Source organism: Camellia sinensis, chromosome 6 (genome assembly GCF_055761805.1).
Source record: "Camellia sinensis isolate YWXY chromosome 6, ASM5576180v1, whole genome shotgun sequence".
NCBI classification, from domain to species: domain Eukaryota; kingdom Viridiplantae; phylum Streptophyta; class Magnoliopsida; order Ericales; family Theaceae; genus Camellia; species Camellia sinensis.
Window position 1 is genome coordinate 146,309,208 of NC_138966.1, and position 23,599 is coordinate 146,332,806.

Below are 23,599 nucleotides of genomic sequence, written 5' to 3' on the forward strand. Positions count from 1 at the left end.
CAGAAACAAAATTACATATTTTGTGATAATATTATGTATTTTTGTGGTAATGTTACAAAAATTTTTATTAGAAAATGTTTGGATAAAAAAAGTGTAACATTATCACAAAATGTATAAGTTAATTTCTGAATTACAAATTGACGTAATTCTACTAAAAAATTACATAATATTTATTATAGAAATACATAATATTTATCACAAAAATACATAACGTGGTGCATAAAATTTCTCTCCAAATATCTATCAAATCAAGGGAGAAACAATTTTTTTTTTCTTGCATCAAATTAAAAATTGATAAAAAATTAAAAAATAGAGTATTGAAGATGATTTTTTTTTCCCCATCAAATTTTGACGAAACGGTAAATAAACATTGCAATTGAGTTGGGGGACAAACCTGGAATTTAATTGAATTGAATCGGCAAAAAAAAAAAAAAAAAACACAACTCAAATAACATGATTTGCAAACTTGAAATTTGAAAATAGTTGTGAAATTTTTTGATCCAAATTATAATTTGGAAACTTAACCAGATGCTACCCTTATCTCTGAAAACACAACTCAAAACTCGAAACTCATTTCAAAATCTAAACTAAATGGAACTTCTTTTTTTTTTTTTTTTCTGAGTATTTTAGCATGAAAATAATGGAAGTAACAAGGAAAATATAAGAAAATTAAAATTTGTTATAAAAGTAATTATTTATAATAATAATTTTTATTTTCTTATAAAATTTTCATTGTAATCAAATTCGTATAAAAAATTTATTTTATTTTATTTTCCTTTCCTTTTCTTTTGTTTCACTTTATTTTTTTTTTATCATTTTCACTTTCTATTATTCATTTCTTTCTAATCAAACGGAGCCTAAGTAGTATAAAAATTTATTTTAAAACGGGACATTTTTAGTCCCTAAAATATGTATTGTTTGTTATTTTAATCCCTTAAATTTTAATTTTATCATTTTAATTATCAAAGTTATTAATATAAAAAGTAAAATGATAAAATTAAAACATAAAAAATTAACCGAAGTGATTGAGACCACTAAAACACACACCACTAACAGCTGAGAAAATGTAAAAAAAAAAAAAAAAAAAAAAAAAAAAAAAAAAATAATAATAATAATAATAATAATAGAAGAAACAACCATCAACATGAAAGGAGAGCTAGCTCATTAGTACTCCTCCTAATATTCCTTTTTCAGTGCTCCCGAGTATTAATTAAAAATTAAAATGACAAATAAAGCATCCTAAAACTTCTATCCTAAATCTACTCTTTTTTAACTCTGAAATAAACAAACACGGCAATTCAGTTGGGGGCAAACCTGACCCTTGCGTTCCTCCGATTGAAATAGTGTTGAAGACTGCTGAAATCGGTATAAATAGGACCTTGTTTTCCGTATCGGGAACCGAGCTTGACTTTAGGGATATGCTCGATGATCCAGTAGTCTTTTGCTTGGTTGGGTTTGGGTTCCATTCTATCTATGAATTCTTCTGGCATACCAACAAACTCAAGAGTTTTGAGGTTTCTGAGGTGGTGGATGCCAGACGGTACCTCCTTTAGTTGAGGGCTAGGCTCAATCGTTAGATCTTCAAGAAGAGGCAATGATCCTTCCTCTATTATCACCGAATTCAATCCCTTGAACCCTACGAGAGTTAGTTGCTCAAGTTTTTGAAACCTTCCGACCTCAAAATACAATTGCTCCCCATCATATGCATCCCAAAGAACAAGACGTTCTAAACTAGGCAAGGCTTGAAGAGCTTTTAGTGGATCATTCTTGGTCAAACCTGAACCCATTAGAGATAATCCGACTAGATTTTGAAGTTTGGGGATCCAGTCGGGCAACTTCACTAAACGTCCATCCAACTCGAGACGTTGAAGATATTGAGGTGGAGATGATGATGATATATGCTGTAAATCCAGAATCTCATTAGTACTTGCGGCCCCTACACTCAAAAGTTGAAGGTATTTCATCTTCTCAATGGCTGCACATAGAGCCCTCCCATGTTCTCTTTCCAATTTCCTAATTCCCAACTTCCTTAGCTGCCTCAATTTCTCAAGCTCTTTAATTAGGCCATCATTTGTCTCCATATACCACAAACTTTGCAGCTCCTCTAAACCCCCAATCCCTCCTTGTATCTTCACTCCTACTTTTAAATCCACCCAGTCGTCAGATTCAATGTGAAGAGAATAGGCAAGAAGATGTCGCAACTTATGGAGCCTACCGATATCAAATGGGAGCTCTCTCGCGGGGGAATGTTTCAGATCCAAAGTCTGTAGGTTGTGTAACTTACCTATGGACTTTGGAATTATCTCCACTTCTGTATTTCTTATACTTAGGTATCTCAAAAGAAATAGATTTCCCACTTCTTCATCAAGCTGATCCAAAGGAGCATCCTCAAGATCTAGCACTTTCAAAAGCTTGAAATTTGCAGCTAGTGTACCCAATAAGGACTTCTTTGGCAGCTCTCCCCATTGAAAAAGAAAAACAGAACGAATTGGGGATTTACTAATGCTTTTCATAACCTTATCCATGTTGCAATAACGCATATGCATAGATAGCTGGCGAGTTGTGGCATTGAAACTTGAATTCTCTTTTTCCAAGATTTGACACAAACTAAACTCCTTGGACATTGAGAGAATAATCTCACGCACTACATCATGTACCTGACACCGTCCAACTCTTCCATCAAATTTTGTTTTTGACACTAGAACTAAGCGTCTATGGATCAGCTCAGTCAAGTATTCTTCTGCAACTTCTTCCAATGTTTTTCCGTTCTGCTCTTCGACAAAACCCTCAGCTATCCATAGCCGAATTAGTCTCCCAGCTTTGATAGAGTAGTCTTCTGGCATTATGCCAAAGTACAAGAAACAAGATTTGAGGTGGTGAGGCAGATCGTTATAACTGAACAACAAAATTTTGCTAATGCTTTTAAGATCAGGATTCCTTCCCAACTCAGAGTTCATGCTACCATAGAATTTTTGCCATTCGGATATACCCTTGTTTTTGGTGGACAAGAGACCACCTATAGCTGCAATTGCAAGTGGCAAACCTTGACACTTTCTAACAATTGCATGTGATACTTCCTCCAACTCAGGGGGACAATGACCCTCATAGTCCAATTGGAAGGCTTTCTTGCAAAAGAGTTCCCAAGCCTTCTCTTCGGATAGGGCTTCAAGCTCGTGGACATGATCCACTGAAGTTTCTTTGCAAAATGTAGCAACCTGTTCACTGCGTGTGGTGATGATTACCCGACTGCCTTCACTATTTTTGGGTAAAGCATGTCTTATAGATCCCCAAAAATTAGTTTCCCATACATCATCAAACACAATGACATACCTCTTTTCGGATAAATATCCTCTTAACTTGTCAATGAGTGAATCAATTCCCTCATCAGGTAGAGGTAGAACATCGTTTCCTGACAGTCCCTTTATCATTGTCTTGAGGAGCTCCTCTGGCTTGTATGATTGAGAGACAGTGATCCACACTTTGCAATTGAAGTGTGCAACCACTTCTTGGCTGTCATAAACTTTCTTGGCAAGAGTGGTCTTGCCAATTCCACCCATGCCAACCACCGAGATCACTGCTCGTTGTGATTGATTTTGGTCAACCAATCTGCTTATCAGTTCATATTTGGGAGATTCAATGCCAACGACTTCGTCATCCCCTATGAAAAGGGAAGCCAATCGAGGGTCACGCCACATGTTGTCATTGGTGATGCTGCTAGTCCCGGTGCTGCTATGTTCTGAGGAAGTACTAGTACTGAATCCATATCGATCAGCTCCTTCCTTGATCTCACGAATTGTAGTCTTGATGTCTTGGATTTGAGAAGCTATCTCATGTCGTGGCTTTAGCTTAGTGATCGTTTGAGTAACTTTATGCAAGGAACTGAATAGTCCAGGTTGTTTGGGCAAGACCAAGAGTATGTGTTCATCAATAACGTCTTGTATCTGATAAGCAACTTGCCTTACTTGTTTCACCCATATTTTCACACCTTTATCTCCCATTTCTGCTCTTGCTTCTGCATCTTCTAAGAAAGAGTGTATGCGCTCCAATTCAGCTTTGATCCTGATAATTTCCTTGCGGACACCCTTCAACAACTCTACTTCTCCGGCTAACAATGGTCCCAAATGTTGAATAACTGAGATCACAGCTCTTTCTGCCATTACTTCTTCCTGCACTAAACTGAACACACCATCACGATTAGGCAGTTACATAGGGCAATTTGGACATGAAAAAATGTGGCACACTGTCACACAGGGTGTTCACATCAAGCGAATTCTGCAGTGAGTGCAAATGGATTACGTTTAAATTTTTGGATAGTATGATGATTGAGGAAAACTAATAACAGCTTTCGGCAGTTTGATAAATGAAAATATATATGTATATATATTTACCAGATTGGATGTGACGCTTGATAGAAAGGGCAATATTGGATTACGTTTAAATTTTTGGATAGTATGATGATTGAGGAAAACTAATAACAGCTTTCGGCAGTTTGATAAATGAAAAAATATATGTATATATATTTACCAGATTGGATGTGACGCTTGATAGAAAGGGCAATATTGAAAAATGATATAAAATTTGATAATGTTTACACCAACTCAGCTGTATGTTTATTTAATAGAATAAATAAATATAAATAGCTTTCTGTTTCAAGCTCCATTCAGAAGTTTAATAGCTAGCATTCTGTTTCAAGTGTTTGAAAAGAGGAATTTCAGTTTCATTTCAGTTGGGAATGGCAGAGTAACTAGGTTCTGGTTGGACAAATGGATGGGCGATGCACCATTAAAAGAGCTGTACAGTAGGTCTCTATTGTCTGTTCCTTAAGAAGTTTAGTGTTTTACTTTTCATCTCTTGTTTAGGGAGTTTCACTCAAGTTATTATAGGGATTTTCACTTTGGTGGTGACTCATGAGGACAAACTTAACTGGGATTTTCATTGTAGTGAGGAGTGCTTGGTCAAATATTAAGGCCTAAGAAAAAAAATTGTTCATTGTGGTAGAGACAGTTTCTTCTGTGTGGTGTGGTGTGGTGCCATGCGGTGCAGCTCCTTTCAAAGTTCATATTTTCTGTTTAAATTCAAGAATTTAGCTTTGCATATTTGGATTATCCTTCCAATGGCGGTGTTGTGGACAGTTTGGAAGGTTCGGAATGATTTTGAGTCTTTAATAACATGATGCCAGATTGGAACCAAGTGGTTGATATTGTTAAATTTGGTACTGCTCTGTGGGTGAAGGGGAAATTGGATGTTTCGGAAAATTCAGTTAACAATTTTATTTTTCCATTTAGATGGGATAAAAAGCTGGAAGTGCAGGAAACTGAGGCGTCAAGGCTTTGGCTAAGCAGATTGGACCAGCTGTGCATTGCCTTCATTCACTCTGTTCGCTTCTTTGGGTTTGATGGTGTGCCTCTGAATAGGTGTTGCTGCTGTTTTTGTATTTTGTTTTTTGGGTTGGTTTTGTTGTGTTTGGTTTATCTAAGTTTGTTGACTTAGACCTGTTTGTTTGTGATTCTGTCTTGCAGCTTGAGATTTGCTTTTGGTTTGTGCCAACCTTGTTTGGGATAGGCCCTTTAGCATCGAAGCTGTTTTGGCTTTTTTATTTTACTGTAAATAAAAATTTATTTCTTTTGCCAATCACAAAAAAAGAAAAAAAAAGAAAAAAGAGAAGATATATAGATATAGATATATGCTTAAGTAGAATCTTGAGTGATTTGCCTTGTGGATTTAGGAAAAGCTATTCAACATGTGTGAGAGAGATGGAGACCCCATCATGAAAATATTGTTGTCATGTGTATCATATTGGGTTTATTGTGTTGTGTATTTACTGAAGAAAATTTTGAATTCATTTGGCAAACTTATTTTTCATTAAAAGATAATTTTAATCACTCTAAAAAATCATAAATGTAAAAAATGATAAGATTGTGTCAAACAAATTAACTTTTTTTTAACATTAACTTGGAAATGTATTAGATAAAAATTAATTAAGTCAATTTGATAATTATAATTTGTATCAATTAAAAATTTAAGTGACTATCAAATTGTAGACTAAGAATTAAAAAAAATTAATATGACATTTACTTATAAGAGAGAACAAAATAACTTAAGATTCAACATTGAATATTAAAACACAAAACATTTTGAGATTCACAATGTCCTAAATTTAATATGAATATTCAACATCAAAGGCCCATCTTTAAATAAACATGTCAATCCAGCGAGTCCCACTAAATCAACATATTTCATGTCCAGAACTTGATCTTTGGCCATGGTTGGACCAGTTTGCATGGGTTCTAACTCTGTCGAATGATCCATATTTCATGTCCAGAACTTGATCTTTGGCCATGGTTGGACTAGTTTGCAAGGGTTCTAACTCTGTCGAATGATCCAGGCCTCGGGTACAACATTGAGCAGATATGCAATTGGCAGTGAGTTTCCTTAACCTATATCAATAAGTAAATTGACACAAAGACGAAACATTACTTTTAATTTAAATTCTTACCAATCTAATAATTAGTTTAAAGTCATACCAATTCAAGACTCTACACTCATTTGAGTCACTTTCAAATAAATATGCCAATCCAATGAGAAACGGTACATTAGCATATTTCATTTCAACAACTTGATTTTGGCCACTGTTTAACAAACAAGTTTTAAATGAACAAGATAAAAAGTAATCAAGATTATAAATATACAAATATAATTGGTACTAATGGAGTAAATTGTTCTCCAATCAATGTTACACTTTCTTTTTTCTCCACTAATGTCTAAAAAGGAAAAACTACTCAACTCCTAGGAAACACACATATTTACTATTTCACCAATTGAACACAAAACTTGTCTCGTAGTGAGAGCTCACAACAGATCTTCATCAATCTTTGCTACTTGGCAAATTACCCCCTCCTTGTTGCCTTCCAATAACCACCCATACTTGCATGCCCTGAGAATATAATAAATCTTTTTTAGCCAAAATAATATGATGTAAAATATATATAAATAAATGAAGATAAATGACAAACAACCAAGCCAATTGAAAACCAAAACTAGAATAACAAATTCTTGTACCAGCATTCTTAAACTCAGTTGTCCATTAAAATCAGTAATTACCCTAGACCATTTAAAATCAGAAAATTGTGAATAATTAGTTGTTACTTTTGATTTATTAATTCAACAATTAAGGCCTTGGAGATTCACCATTTTCTGTTTGTGAGCTGTCATTTTTTTGTTCTTGAGAAGCATCACAATTGTTCTCAATTGATGGCCTTAATTAAGTGAATGCAATGTAATATTCGTTACAATGCTCTATTTAATTGAATTTATGACAGCAACTACAATCAAATTATAAATCCCAACCCAACTTACAAATACATTAATAAATATCTTTAATAGAGAAAATAAGCAACTCAATTAATGTCAAAACATATTGTTGGCCGTATGTATATTCAACTATTGTTGACATATTCATGTTTTATATGAAACAAATCATAAAATCTCCGAGTGAAGATGAGAAACTACACTCACCTAGGTCATCTTCAGATAAATATGCCAATCCAACGAGTCACACCAGATCAGCAAATTTCATGTCAAGAACTTGATCTTTGGCCCCTGTTTGACAGATATGTTTTAGTCGAGCAAGATAACAGTACTCGAGATTATATATATAATTGTTACTAATGGTGTAAGTTGTCTCCACTAATGTCTTCCAAGGAAAAACTATTCAACTTCTTAGAAACACATTTTAGAATTTCACCAATAGAACACAACTTGTCTCATAGTGAGAGCTCACAATAGATCTTCATCAATCTCTCTCGGATATATTGCTTTGCTACCTGGCAAATTACTCCCTCCTTGTTGCCAATAACCACCCTATATTTGCTTGCCCTGAGAATAGAATAAATCTTTTTAGCCAAAATAATGATGTAAATATATTATCAATAAATAAATATAAAAGATGAACAACCAAACAAATTGAAAACCAAAACTAGAATTACAAATTCTTGCATCCATATTCTCAAACTCAGTTGTCATTAAAATTAGTAATTACTCTAGACCATTTGTTAATGTCAGCAAGCCAAATTTTTTGGTATATAGGGTCAACAGGATAGGATTATTAGTAAGGCTCACACACGCCAAACCTCTTGAGCCTACAGAAGCCCACTAAACAACTAATTTGCATTATATGACCAAAATATCCAAAGCCACGTGCCAATGAATTTCCTTTTATTCCGAAACCCATTGGGAAATGCCTAAACTGATATCCCACAAGGTCACGTAATAATACATTCTATGATTGTTTGAAATGAAGAGTCGCCACTTGATTTGAAGAACTAAGAAACCATATCCACAAAATGACTCCACGCAATACCTAGTCTCGTCGTCACTAGAGAACCCAGTTCAGGGCTAAGATACAAGATGGGAAAGACTTACCCGACCATCTTGCCCAACCAAGCAGTTGTGATCTCTCAACTCATTACTCATAAGTTCATGGTTTAAATTTAAAATAGGAAACAAACAGGATAAGAATAGTAGAAAAATAGAGCAAGGAAAGAAAACAGCTAAATAACAAGAAAATTAAAATTGGACCTACTTGCATAATTCCAAGTTGAGGAAGAATGGACGTTGTATAACTACTACTATATATGAAAAAACAACTTATTCCTCTTAGAATTAGTTTTATCAAAAAAATTCTCAGCATTCAACTACTTTCTCATTTTAATTTCTGGCTTTTGCACTTTGATGGGTCTCCAAAAACCTTTCGATGAGTACTAAATACTGATACATAGAAACACATTTCTTTGAAAAAAAAACAATGTTGTATATAACTACATAAATGGCCTGAAACGCTCGCTTAACTCCCAAACCTCCTAACATGAAAACCCAAGCACTTCAGAACGTGAAATCCCAACCCTGCTCCTGCCTAGTTCCCAAAATTCATGCTTCTACAAGGCATTGTCTGCTTACAATCTGATAAACAATGCAAGAAGCTGATTTTAGGAGCTTCTATTTCCACATAGCACTCTCTTTCAATTCACACATCAATTTTCTTTCAGAAATCAATTTCTGAACAAAAATACATGGTTCTGAACCATGTATTTTGTTCAGAAGTTAATATCCGAATCAAAATAGTGTATCCACTTAGAAAAAGTAGTGTGTGGAAATAGAAGCTCTCCAATGGGCAGAAGCTTGCCCAGTTGGATTCAAGCCTCCATATCTGGTTTAAAGCATATAAATACAAAGCTGGCTCCACAAAGTAAAAATAACTAAATATTTCCAATCCGCAATTGATTTTCACTACACAGGAACTTCCATGCAGATAGGTAGAGAAACCAAATTGCCTTAAAATATTAAATTGGCCATGGATTGTCCACAACTTGACAGTTTTATCATTTGTTGAAGGGCCTCATACCTTCTATAAAATTAGGAAGCAACTAATCCATGATCTTGACAAAAAAAATACATGGTTTTGAACCATGTATTTTGTTCAGAAGTTAATATCCGAATCAAAATAGTGTATCCACTTAGAAAAAGTAGTGTGTGGAAATAGAAGCTCTCCAATGGGCAGAAGCTTGCCCAGTTGGATTCAAGCCTCCATATCTGGTTTAAAGCATATAAATACAAAGCTGGCTCCACAAAGTAAAACTAACTAAATATTTCCAATCCGCAATTGATTTTCACTACACAGGAACTTCTATGCAGATAGGTAGAGAAACCAAATTGCCTTAAAATATTAAATTGGCCATGGATTGTCCACAGCTTGACAGTTTTATCATTTGTTGAAGGGCCTCATACCTTCTATAAAATTAGGAAGCAACTAATCCATGATCTTGCCAAAAAAAGATGGGAAAAGAATAGAAAACACATACCTTGAAACATGTAGGTAATTAGACACTTTTTTCCATGAGACCATTTGAAGATTCCTTTTTCTCTCTCTCCAGATTGCCAGTACTTCATCAGTTCTGAACCGCTGTGTGAATGTTGAATCCTCCAGCGGCGTTGACATCCCATTAGCATAAGCTAAGAGACCAGTATACACAATCATTGCCCCATTGTCAACACAGTACATGTCATCAGTTGTGAACAAGCTTCCACCCCTGTCGGAGCACATGATTCTCATCATCTCTTGCAAGGGCTCACTGCAGCCCACACCACCAACAATGAGAACATCTTTCTTGTCAGTGTGTGCCATTGCCCATTCTATAATCTCCACAAGCATCTGAAGCACACTTTCCTAAAAAAATTTAAATTATATGCAGAAATTAAGCCACAATTAGATCATGTAAATATTCAACTAGCACTTGCAATTTACAAGAATCAGCCATACCAAATCACCAACTATATAACTTTTTTTTTTTGGCACTGGGCTGTCCGGATCAAAGCCTGACTAATCCCAAAGGGTGCATAGGCCCTCGGTAAAGAGTTTTCCGCAAGTGCACCACAGTCAATTCAAGGGTTTTCCCCTAGTTCGATAGCCCCAAGGGATTGTTAGCACCTAAGAGGTTTCAATCCTTGAACCTTAGAGGGAGCACAGTCCCAAGGCCCAAGGCCTTGCCACTAGGCCAACCCCTTGGGGTTTACCAACTACATAACTTTTTATTTCCACAAAATATGTATTTTTATTAAATATTGGAAGTATTTCAAATGATTACCTGAACGGAATAGCACAAATCTACAGGGGTGCATTCATTATTTTTTATCTTTTCCTCAGCAGTAGCTTCAAGATAACTCAGTATTCCACTAAATGAAACATCCATTCCTTTGACAACATAGGGAAGGTCTATAAACTTTTCTCCTTTCTTTGCAAGCTGATGAAGAAGGAAAAAAATAAAAAAAGGCAAGTCAAGCATAAAGCATTTCTTTATTGCATCATTTCAAAAACATTCTGTTTTCGAAAAAATAGCACATAACGGCATGATAAAAAACAACGCCCAATTAGTACACATTAATGTGTGTTTGGGAGGGAAAAGATTGAGCACACACCTAACCTTTGGCATAAAGCACAAAGTGATGGCCCCAAGACTTGAACTTATAACCTCAAGGTTATTAGGCCAAGTCTTAACCATTGAACCAATGGTCACGTAACGGCATGATTAGCAACTAAATTCTATCTAAAAAAAAAAATTAGAATATCTCCAGAATGAAAAATAAGTATAATATAGCAAACCAAAGTCCCAGAGAGAATCTTCATAAATGAGAAGTGATGAAATGTGTAATGAATCTCAAAGACATAATGTAAAGTTACCCAAAAAATCTAAAATTACACATCAATCATGTAATATCAATGCGTTGTTAAAATATAGAAAAACATAAACAAAGATATGAAGATATAATAAAAGACGGTAATTAAACATATTTTTAAAAAATGATAATAAGAACTAATCAAATAAGATGAAAGTAGATTAAATATATTGGAGAAAGATAAATCTCACAACATCAAAAAACCACAGATAAAGCTTCTATTAGCTTTATTGAACAAGAACTTAAAATAACTTGAACCTTGCACTAAATTCACCAATATCTACTGCTCACTGACCAAACTCAAAATAGAAAAGAAGCACAAAAGTTGTGAATTGTATATAAAAAAATATAATAATAGAACTCAACCCAACAAAGCCTGCATCCTAGCCATTTAAGGTATGTTTCATCTTTAGCCCTCATTCAACTCCATCTAGAGGCATATCCTCTCATAAATCCTTGGCAACTATTTCTTTCTCATGGACCAGCTCATGTTCATTTTGGCCTCCCTTCCTCTTATACTTTAGCAACTTACATTTAATTCTTCCTTTGGGAGGAGTGGCAGAAAACTGAGAGGAAGGATTATGTATTAAAGAAAGAAAAGAAAGGGAGGGAAAGGAAAAATCACCTCACACTTTATCTGTCTTATTAAACAAGAAGGAAAGAAAAAGAAATCAAAACTACTAACTGCTTATTTAAGCATTTACAAATGAAGAGAAGGGTGTTATATAGTTGACAACAATGGCCTAGGCCTCACAACCACCAAATTCCCACCTTCAACAGAGTTCATAAGGAAGTAAATAACGCCCAATTAGTTCACATTAATGTGTGTTTTTAGTTCATAAGGAAGTAAATAATAAAATTTCTTCTTTAAAGATTAAGAAAATCATCAGAGTCTTAAAGCCTCATTTGCTGTCTTTGTGCGTCTTTTGACTTTTGAGAAGGCAGGGGGGAGAGGATACCAAAATCGAGCTATACAACATTAAAAGATCAAAAACTGGCAAGCCATAACCAACACTTTTCCCAGTACAATGCAGGCTAGTCAAATAACATCAGAAGGTGGTCGCGTACAAGTATTGATCTCAAACACAATGCAAAACTGATTCATAGGAAGAAATAAAGTTTTCTCAAACAATCGACAGAGAACAAATCAATAAAAAAAAATCTGCAAACTTCTATAGTTAAACAAGCAAAACGCCAAATAGCAACTCATATCCCCCCCCCTTTCTCAATTTTGAAGACATTTCAACACAATGACCTATAAAAGATATGTCTATTAATGGACAGTCTCTGCGTCAATTTACCACTGATATAGGTTAAGGAAACTTGCTTCCAATTGCATACCTGCTCAATTTTGTACCAGGGTTTGGATCATTCGATAGAGTTATCATCTTCTTCATCTTTAAGAATAATTTGTCCCCAAGAGATGATTCCAAATCTAACTTTTTCAGTTAGATTAAGAATTATTTACTGTGTTGGGTTTTAATTTGTTGGATTCAATTTTTTGAAAATTGAGTTTTTTCTTTTTTAGTGAATATTTTTAAAATTTTAAATAATTTTTACTTAGATGTATTTAAAAAATAAAATATTTATAAAAAAATAGTTTTAAAAAATCAATAAGTATACAAGAATACAAAAATGTACTGAATTTTTGATTTTTTTTTTTATATTTTTTATATTTAGTGAATTTTTAAAGATTGTTTTCACAAATATTATCATTTTTAAGTGTCTTTATGTTAGATGTATCTAAAAATTTAAAAAATTATTGAAAATATTAAAAAAAATTCAGTAAAAACAAAAAAAAATATAAAAACAAAAAATTTTAATCGTTTGAAAAGTGAATCCTGAACAACTGAATCCTGAACAACTGAATCAAACAAGCTGATTTTTCTTTTCCTCTTCTAATTAAAGACTGTTGTTCATCTACTTCCGTACATGGTAAATTGCAACTGCTAAAGAAAACTTATCCTCCACTTTTTATTTTTATTTTTATTTTTATTATCTACTTTGTGAACAAGCTAATTTTAAAAGGAAAATGATTTGTAAAATAGAATTTTTATAAATAAAGCCCATCTAGAATAATGTGGAAATGACATTTTTATAATTATGAGCCACGGGTGCTTCGGCTTAGAAAAAGAAAAGAAAAGAAAAAGAATAGAAAAGTCCCATTCTAAACAAAAATAATTAACCAAAAATAGCAAATTAAATATTAAAAGAGAATTTAGGGGTGAAATCAGTTCAGTCCAAGTGCTACTTCATTCCCACCTAATGGAAGGTTTCGGTTTTCATTATTCCCACCTAATTGATTAATTTGGTCTGGTTGTTTTTCCCAGTAGACAATGAAAACTATGAGTTCAGATCCTTTGCAGGGTTTTCCTGCTGCGCATCCTGCAGTGCAAGGAAAACAACGTCGTTTTGCTTCGTTTTGTCTTTTTTTTTTTTTTTTTTGCGACTTCTCTTTCTTCTCTACTTCTCTTTTCAAAGACCTAATCCCCAAAAGTCCCAAATTGAAAACCAGAGGAGGACTGGAAGACGAATACGGGAAGACGAATAGAGGACCAATGAACAGCGATGGACTGACGACCGGGAAGATGAACGCGAAGTCCTACCAAAGGCCCAAAATGTCTCAGATTCTATATATATGTATATATATCATATATGTATCAAGTTATATATATATATATATATATGTTATAGGTTCTATATAAATGTCTCTTCTTCTTCTTCTATATATACACACATATAATGATATAATATGTACTGCCATAGTTTCCTAATTGCAATTTTGTAAAAAGTAGGACTTTTCTTTCATGTTCAGGTTCTCTCTCTCTCTCTCTCTCTATATATATATATATATGTTACCCAAAAAGCAACCTAAGAGGGGGGTGAATTAGGTTTCTACAAATTAAAATTAATAATACCCCAATAGAATTAACTACTAGTACAACAAATTATTAACAAGCACAATGATGAACTTAGCAGTAAATGATCAAGCAAAATAACAATGAAGTATAACTAACATATAGGGTAAATCAATTGATTAACACATAAATATTAGATAGCTATAGCAGTAGTAGGAAAGTAAAGAGATTAGGGAAGAGGAGACAAACAGATTTATAGTGGTTTGGCTTCAATGAAGTCTACATCCACTCCTCAAGCTTCACTTGAGATTTTCCACTATCTTCTAGCTTCACAGGGGTGCTAACAACCTCTTTACAAATGGAGCAATCCTCCACGGATTTTACACAGACTTCACAAGCCCAAACCTTTGCAAATCTTAGGTGATTCACAATCACTCTCAAGATTTCAAGAACACAGTGTTTGCAACACTTTTACAAGATGAAATGATATTTTTGCTTTCAAAGAAAGTTTACAATAAATATCTCTCAAAGATAGATATATAAAATGAAGTTTTGATTTTTTTGTAAATCTCACATAGGAAATATGAGCTTAATGCTATAAGGCTCAGTATATAATTTCTGAGAGAGGATGTAAACAAAAGTTGAAGAACACTCCTTAGAGAATTTTTCAGAGAATAGATGTGAGTGATTATAGATCAAAGAATATTTTCTGGTTTTTTGTTACTTGTTTACATTATAAGCTTTGGTATATATAATGAAAATTATAGCCGTTGTATTCATTTGAATTTATAGTCGTTTATAGTCATTGTAGTCCATCATTACTAATTTGAATATCTTCCACTCCATCATTACATATTTGTATTCATTTGAATTTATAGCTGTTTATAGTCGTTTTATAGCCGTTGTACTTCCATCATTACCAATTTGAATATCTTTTACTCCATCATTACAAATTTGAATATCTTCCACTTGAACCTTTTGAACATTTTGAACTGTTGTTGTGCTGGGTTGTTTGAACCTCTGTTTTTGGGCTGTTTGAACTCTTGATTTAATCAAATATTAAATACATTTTAACAACATTTAGGATAAAGGTTTAGGTGAGAAATAATGGGACAAAATAAATTTTGATTCTATTAAAACATAAAATCATCAAAATAAATGTTAATTCTATTTTTCTCTTTCAAATAAATCATCAAAATAAATTTTGATTATATTTTTCTCTTTTAAATAAATCATCAAAATATTTTGATTCTATTTTTCTCTTTCAAATAAATCATCAAAATAAATTTTGATTATATTTTTCTCTTTTAAATAAATCATCAAAATATTTTGATTCTATTTTTCTCTTTCAAATAAATCATCAAAATAAATTTTGATTCTATTTTTCTCTTCCAAATAAATTAAAAACATAATTAAATAAATCATCAAAATAAATAAGTCTAACAATATAGAATACAAAATTCAATGAATGAGTATATCAAGCCCTCCAAAAATTGTTAAGCCACTAATAAGGTGGTGGCGCCCTATTTGGGTGTTAAGATCAAAATCTTTCCATTAAATTTCACCATGCCTTGTATTTCCATGCAACCTAGATTTCTTTTGAGAGGAAACCCTAGACCAAAAGCTCTAAGATTAAGGCAATTCTTAGAAAATCATCCATTCATCTTCCAGTCCTTTGGTTTTCGTTTTGGGACTTTTGAAGATTAGGTTTGTGAAAAGAAAAGAAGCAGAGGAGAATAAGCTGGAAAAGAAAAAAAAAATTGCAAAACGAGGCAAAACGACGTCGTTTGCCTTGCACTGCAGGATGCGCTGCAGGAAAACCTTGCAGAGGATCTGGACTCTGAAAACTATTGCTACAACCTTACCACAAAACAAAACAAATATCAATAGTTGCATCAAAACAAAACATGAACAACATCTGAAAACAATGATGCACTGATTTTTGCTTAATATATGCTCATGTGGACAAGTCTACATAAATTTTAGGGAAAAAATTGGGCTCGGGGTTTCAAAAAATTAAGGCTTTTCTATTTTTTTTTTATTATTGATTTTCTAAAAGTTGAGTATTTTATGTTTTGTTTTTAGTGATTTTTTTTATAGAGAAAATTAGTCTAACATCCCTCTCTAATTTTGGGTAGTAGAAGAGGTCCACAATTTTTTTTTTTTTTTTTTAATGTTAGATAAGGTCTCTCACATCCTACACTTCTATTTTATTCAAAAAAAATACCAACTTTACCCTCATTCTTCCCTCTTCTCTCTCTACATATTTGGGTCTCTCTTCTCTCTCTCATCTATCTCCCTGATCTCTCTCTTCCCAAACTCTAAAACCCAAATCCACCATCTCCTCACTCTCCCACACCGCCACCTTCGCCTTCTTCCACTCCGACGGCTGCTTCATTACTACCGTTGGCTCTTACTCCGGCATCATCTTTCCATTTATCTTCTCTATTTTCTCTGTAACGCCCTCAAAAAAATAACGTTAAACCCATTAAATAAGACATGCATTGATATTCATAAGTTTCACATTCATTCATTTATCAGAGTTTCATTACATAGGTATTACATGTTAACAACAAAAGCAAAATGCCCTACGGGCTTACAGCTTTCCAAGTTAACACTTGGTTACAACAAAAGAGTACTAACTCATACACGTTAAGCCCTTGGCTTGAATTTACATGTAATACATCAAAAGTAAAACGACAAAAAGTATGTCCGCCTCTAGCCTCCCAAGCTATGTCCTTGGAGGTGGCATGCTTCCTGTACCTGAAAATGATATTCCCATATAGGGTGAGCCACAGCCCAGTAGAAATATACTAAACCAACCATGAACAATGACTAAAAGATTAGCAATTGATAGATGGCCAACACTGATACATTCACATAAATCACATATTTATGTCATACGACTTATAAGTCCGAGTTACTTTTCATTTTCCCTTTTTCAACAGATAGGCATATAAGCACTACCCACATTCTCAACAGATATGTATAACAACACTATCCACATTCTCAGATAAGCAAATAAGCTATATCCACATTCTACAACAGATATGTATAACAACAATATCCACAGATAAGCATATCAGCTATATCCACACTTCACAAAGATAAGCATATAAGCTCTATCTTCACTTCTCTAGACAAGCATATGAGCTGTATCTACGGAGTTCATCCCCTGTCTTCTCCCAACACTATCCGGTTTAGAGGTACATCCCCCATCTTCCCCTAAACCGCGGAGTACATCCCCCATCTCCTCCTCTACACATAACGTATACAAACACATTGGTTCTATATACAATCACACAATACATACAGTTAATGTATTCTATCAACCGTCAAATTCTATGACACATTTCATTGATTAGTTTCCGTTTGCCTAATCATCATGCATTGTCTACAACAATCACGACTATCCTCCACCGATAGCCCAAAGCAGTTATTTCTAAACAGAAAATAAATGCACAATGGATATTCAATCAACATTTCATTCCTTCAGTTCTCACAATTAATTATCCCAATTAATTAAACAATGTAATTAGGTCAATTCCCATAATTAACATTTCAACCCTTAGGTCCCATTTTCATCAATGACTTAACATTTATTCCATTTCTCTATGCCAAACATGCATTCAGGTTTATTATGAATAAAAACCCCAACTTTTGTAAAATTACACAAAAGCCCCCAAACTTTCACAAAAATACCAAACCAACCCAACATCTCAAAATACCAAAATTTAAAGACAAAATCCATAGAGAGGAGTAGGATATCCCTACCTCAAATTCGGAGCCCCAAAGGAGAAGAAGACAAAACCCAACGTGCTTCAAAACCCGAAATTTTCAGATTAACAAGTAGCCCTCGACGATCAACAACTTTTTTTGTAAAGGCCAAAGGTGAGCAAATCACTCCTACTAGATCAAAACCTAGAGAGAAGGTAGAGTCTAGAGTGAGAGGCTCAACAATGGTGATTTTGGAAAGTAAGAGAGAGAAGAGAAAGTGAAAAAGTGATTTAAAAAGTCACAATTTCGAAACTTAAACCCAGTCTTACGCTCGAGCGTAAAACACCCCGCTCGAGCGTCACTCACAGACTCCCGCTCGAGCGTCCAAACTCCCGCTCGAGCGCCGGATGCACTCTCCCAGCATCTCGACATAGCAGGTCCCCGCTCGAGCGCTTAACGCCCCGCTCAAGCGTCCAACACTGCACAGGAAATACTGAACGGGTGTAATTCCCGCTCGAGCGCTAAAACCTCCGCTCGAGCGTAAAGGCAAAAATCTGGGCAACTAGTTTCGGTTTCTAAACTCAACCAACCTGCAACAAACTTGCCCAACACATCCTATAACTCAAAATACAAAGTAAAGAGGATGCAAACAAGATAATAAACAACTACTAACATCCACGGACACATGTCCGGATCACTGTACAACAAGGGTAAACCCGGGATCGCTATAACCTCCCCCCCTTAAAGAATTTCGTCCCCGAAATTAAGCACAAGTTTTCAAAAACAAGTTTTCCTCCATTTTAAACAATGTTACACTTTAACATTCAACAATCCAACCCATTACCGGTCATCCCATCCCTTTAACAAGAGACAATTCCACCATATGTAAACAACATATGTACTTTCAACATGCATTAATATTACGCATTAGCTTTCCAATTTCAACAATATATTCAACAGACATAGTGTCACATTCAACTTCCATATGAGGCAAGTTCCAAAACATACTTCCAATAAACCAAAACATTTTCAATGTTTCACAACTTAAGACATACATGAAAGCTCTTAAGTTCAACAATAGTGCAAAATTTAAATACAAGATTACAAATCAACAAACAAGTCCGGATATTTCTCGCGGACTTCCAACTCACGTTCCCAAGTGGCCTCCTCCACTCCGTGATGTTTCCACAAGACTTTCACCAAAGGAATGGTCTTGCCACGCAGGACCTGATCCCGCCTATCCAAGACCCGAACCGGTCTCTCCTCATACGAGGCATCCTCATCTACCTCTAAATCGGTCCAATCCAACACATGTGATGGATCTGGCTCATACTTCCGAAGCATACTCACATGAAACACGTCATGTACTCCGGACAACTGCGGCGGTAAGGCTAACCGATAAGCAACCTCACCAATTCTCTCAAGGATCTCAAAAGGACCAATAAATCGAGGGGATAACTTCCCACTCTTCCCAAATCTCATCAAGCCTCGCCTAGGTGATATCTTCAGAAAAACATGATCACCTACCTCAAACGCCAAAGGCCTCCTCCTACGGTCAGCATAAGATTTCTGCCGACTCTGGGCTGTAACAAGCCTCCTACGGATAAGCTCAACTTTCTCCGTCGTCTCCCTAACCAACTCCGGACCCAACAAAGGTGCATCACCCACCTCGGCCCAACAAACTGGAGACCTACACGGTCGGCCGTACAAGGCCTCAAACGGTGCCATACCGATACTAGACTGAAAACTGTTGTTGTAGGCAAACTCTACCAATGGCAAGTGCCTCTCCCACGTCCCACTGAAGTCCAGGACACAACCCTGAAGCATATCCTCGAGGATCTGAATAGTACGCTCGGACTGCCCATCAGTCTGAGGATGATAGGCCGTACTAAAGGTCAACTTAGTGCCCAAGGCACTCTGCAAACTCTGCCACAACCTAGCAGTAAAACGAGGATCTCTATCTGAGATGATCGTCACTGGGACCCCGTGCAATCTCACTATGTCCCGAATATACAAATCGGCAAGATGATCCACCGAATCTCTCACGCGCATAGGAATAAAGTGCGCCGACTTAGTCAACCGGTCTACAACCACCCAAATAGCATCACTACCCCGCTGAGTCCTCGGAAGACCTACAACAAAGTCCATAGTGACATGCTCCCACTTTCACTCGGCAATAGGCAAGGGTTGCAACAAACCCGCTGGCCTCTGATGCTCGGCCTTCACTTGCTGGCAAGTAAGGCACTTCGATACGAAAACAGCCACATCTCTCTTCATACCCCGCCACCAAAACTGGCGACCCAAATCCTGATACATCTTAGTTCCTCCCGGATGCACCGCAAGGCGCAAATGGTGAAACTCTCGGAGTACTTCCTCACGGCAAGACTCCGGTACAAACAAACGGTCTCGGTATCTCACACTCTGGTCGGGATACACCGTCAAACCCTTCTCCACTTTCCCACTGGAGATCTTCTCTCGGAGAGACTCTACCTCAAGGTCACCTCTCTGTGCCTCTAACACTCTAGTCACAAGTGTAGGCTGCGCAACAACAGAAAACAAGGCCGCAGCCTCAACAGATTCGCCCAGTAGCAAATCAAACTCGCCAAGTGCTCCCAACATCTCCCATTCCCGGATGGCTATACCAGCTACATCACTAATGGTTTTTCTACTAAGGGCATCGGCCACAACATTGGCCTTTCCCGGATGATAATGCAACTCAAAATCATAATCTTCGATGAACTCCATCCACCTTCTCTGCCTCAAATTCAAGTCTCTCTGTGTAAACAGATACTTCAAACTCTTGTGGTCCGAGAACACCTCGAACCTCTCACCATAAAGGTAGTGCCTCCAGATTTTCAAGGCAAAGATCACTGCTGGTAACTCTAGGTCGTGTGTGGGGTAATTCTTCTCGTGTATTTTCAACTGACGTGAGCCATAAGCTACCACTTTCCCTTCCTGCATCAACACACAAACCAAACCCTCTCGTGAGGCATCACAATAAACCGCATAACCCAACCCTCTCTCCGGAATAATCAACACCGGAGCGGTGGTCAATCTAACTTTCAGCTCTTGGAACGACTTTTCACAAGTCTCACTCCACACATACTTGACTCCCTTCCGAGTCAGTCTAGTCAACGGTGACGCTAACCTGGAGAAATCTTTCACAAACCGACGGTAATACCCAGCTAATCCCAGAAAACTGCGGATCTCAAACACACTCTTAGGCTGTGCCCAATCTTGCACTGCCTCAACCTTGGATGTATCAACAGACACCCCTTCCCCGGATACCACGTGGCCTAAGAATTTCACCTCTCCTAGCCAGAACTCACACTTCCCAAACTTGGCATACAGCCTATGGGCTCTAAGCAACTCAAGCACCACTCTCAAGTGTTCCTCGTGCTCCTCCTCTGAAGGCGAATAGATAAGGATGTCGTCCACAAAAACGACCACAAATCGGTCTAAGAACTCCCGGAAAATCTGGTTCATCAAGTCCATAAAGACTGCCGGTGCATTGGTAAGCCCAAATGGCATCACCAGAAACTCGTAATGGCCATACCGCGTACGGAATGCCGTCTTAGGAATATCCTCTTCCCTGACCCTCAACTGGTGGTAACCCGATCTCAAGTCTATCTTAGAGAAACAACGGGAACCCTTCAACTGGTCAAACAAATCATCTATACGGGGCATAGGGTACTTATTCTTAACCGTAGCCCGATTCAACTTCCGGTAGTCAATACACAATCTCAAGGCACCATCTTTCTTTTTAACAAAGAGGGCCGGTGTTCCCCACGGTGAAACACTAGGGCGAACAAAGCCCTTATCGAGCAATTCCTGGAGCTGAACTTTCAACTCAACTAACTCTGCTGGAGCAAAACGGTAAGGTGCCATAGAAATCGGCGCCGTACCAGGCACTAAATCAATAGAGAACTCTATCTCTCGGTGAGGTGGCAAACTAACAAGATCTTCGGGAAAGACATCCGAATACTCACAAACCACCCTCGGCAACACAATCTGAGACTCATCACACTCACTACTCTCAAAGCTAGCAAGTAAACCACTAAGCTCACTTCGCCCTCGCGAATCATACCCCGGTGGCAAAACACTACCAACCCGGTCTCCCAAGAAATGGAACCACTCCCCGCTCAAGGTGCATAACGTAACCCTCTGGCGGTAGCAATCGATAACAGCCCGGTATGACGATAACCAGTCCATACCCAAAATAACATCAAAACCCTTCATGGGCATGACAACAAACGAAAAAGCAAGCCTATAATCGGCGACTTCTACATCACATCCTCTAACACCCTGTTTCAGGATCAACTCACCGCCCAAAGGCGATACCACACAAATAGGAGATGCCAACTGTGCTAACTCCAATTCCAAAACCGATGCAAATGCAGCAGATACAAAAGAATGAGATGCACCCGTGTCTATCAACACATTAGCAACCGAGTTGCAAAACAGAAAAGTACCTCTCACTACCGATGGAGCCGGTACTAAATCCGGCGCGGTAACAGCATGCACGCGCCCCGTAGGCCCCTGGTCTACCTGCTCACCTCTAGGAGCAAAAGACTGCTGCACAGACTGGGATGACGAAGCTCCCGGATTGGCCCTCGAGGCCTGCACAGACTGAGCTGGCTGAAAACCCTGCGTCTGCCGAGAACCAGACGCCCCCGAAGTGGCAGTCAACTGTGGGCAAAACCTCTTCAGGTGCCCAGGTTGTCCACACTGATAACAAGATAAGGGCTGCCCCCTGCCCAAACTCTGACTCTGCGGTCTAGCTGAAGAAGAAGCAGCTCTTTGACCCCCACCCTTCTGCGGGCAAACAGAAACCTTGTGACCCAGCTGGCCACACTTGTAACAGGTGAAATCCCCCTGATTGCCTCTCCCCGAGCCTGCACTGGGCACTGGAAAGGTCGATCTAGCAACACCACCCTGCGACTGCTGAGGGTTAGAACCCCTCTGCCTCCTGCCATCACCCTGTCCATCTTGGCTCCTCTTGGAGCCTCTCTGCCCCTCATCCTCCTCCTGCATCATGAGCTCCATATGAGCTGCAGCATCTACCAGGTGTCTATACTCCCGGATGTAAGACCCACCAACTCTCAACTTGAGGCCCCGCCTCAACTTCCGCTCAAACTCATAGCAACGGCGTTCCTCAGACGCCACCAGTTCAGGTGCAAACCTAGACAAACTAGTAAAAGTGACCTCAAACTCGGCCACTGACAAGCCCTACTGATTAAGCCGGCTAAACTGATCCCTCAGCTTCTCCCTAGCTGCTGCAGACAAGAACCTCTCCTGAAAAGCATTCACAAACGCCTCCCAAGTACCACCAACACGAGCCTTCTCGTACTTCCACCATTGACCCGCATCTCCCTTCAGTTGGAAGGATGCCAAGGTCACTTTCAGTGCTCCATCCTCGATGCCAAGCATCTCGAACGTCTTACTCATTTGCTCTAGCCACTCATCAGCCTTCAGTGGCTCCTTCGGATCCCCGACAAACTCATCCGGATTAGACCGGAAAAACTCCCTCTTCAAGAAAGAAGGCCCTGCCTCAGTTGCTTGATTCCCAGCTCTAAGAATACCCAAAGCTCCTGCTATCTCTCTAGCCAAGGCACCCATGGCCTGCTGACCCACTGGCTCGGCCACATTGGCCTGACCAACTCCCTCCTGCACTGCCGGAATCTCACCCGGTAACGGTACTTCCTGCCTCGCAGGTCTACCACGCCTAGCACCTCTTCCTCGTCTTGACATCCTAATAAAGGTAACACAGAACATTAGCACATTCATAAATGTGC

The 23,599-nt window shown here is 37.4% G+C and overlaps 2 protein-coding genes across 2 annotated transcripts in view; both read right to left on the reverse strand.

Annotated features, from left to right (window-relative positions):
* Window positions 1-1,298: 1,298 nt before the first annotated feature.
* On the reverse strand, window positions 1,299-4,157 carry LOC145793672 (disease resistance protein RPM1-like). The gene has a single exon (XM_082876534.1). It carries the CDS (start codon window positions 4,155-4,157, stop codon window positions 1,299-1,301), a length of 2,859 nt encoding a protein of 952 aa, XP_082732660.1.
* Window positions 4,158-7,539: 3,382 nt separating this feature from the next.
* LOC114315999 (uncharacterized) overlaps window positions 7,540-23,599 on the reverse strand; it is a 257,057-nt gene continuing 240,997 nt past the window's right edge. Inside the window, exons 3-5 of the mRNA XM_082876535.1 lie at window positions 10,641-10,796; window positions 9,858-10,222; window positions 7,540-7,875 (exon numbers count right to left, since the gene is read on the reverse strand). Coding sequence (XP_082732661.1) covers window positions 7,764-7,875; window positions 9,858-10,222; window positions 10,641-10,796 — 633 coding nt within the window. The 3' untranslated portion in view covers window positions 7,540-7,763. The remainder of the gene's footprint in view (window positions 7,876-9,857; window positions 10,223-10,640; window positions 10,797-23,599) is intronic.

Excerpts from the sequence above, each read along its gene's own strand:
- LOC145793672 (XM_082876534.1), bottom strand. The coding sequence starts at position 4,157 with ATGGCAGAAAGAGCTGTGATCTCAGTTATTCAACATTTGGGACCATTG.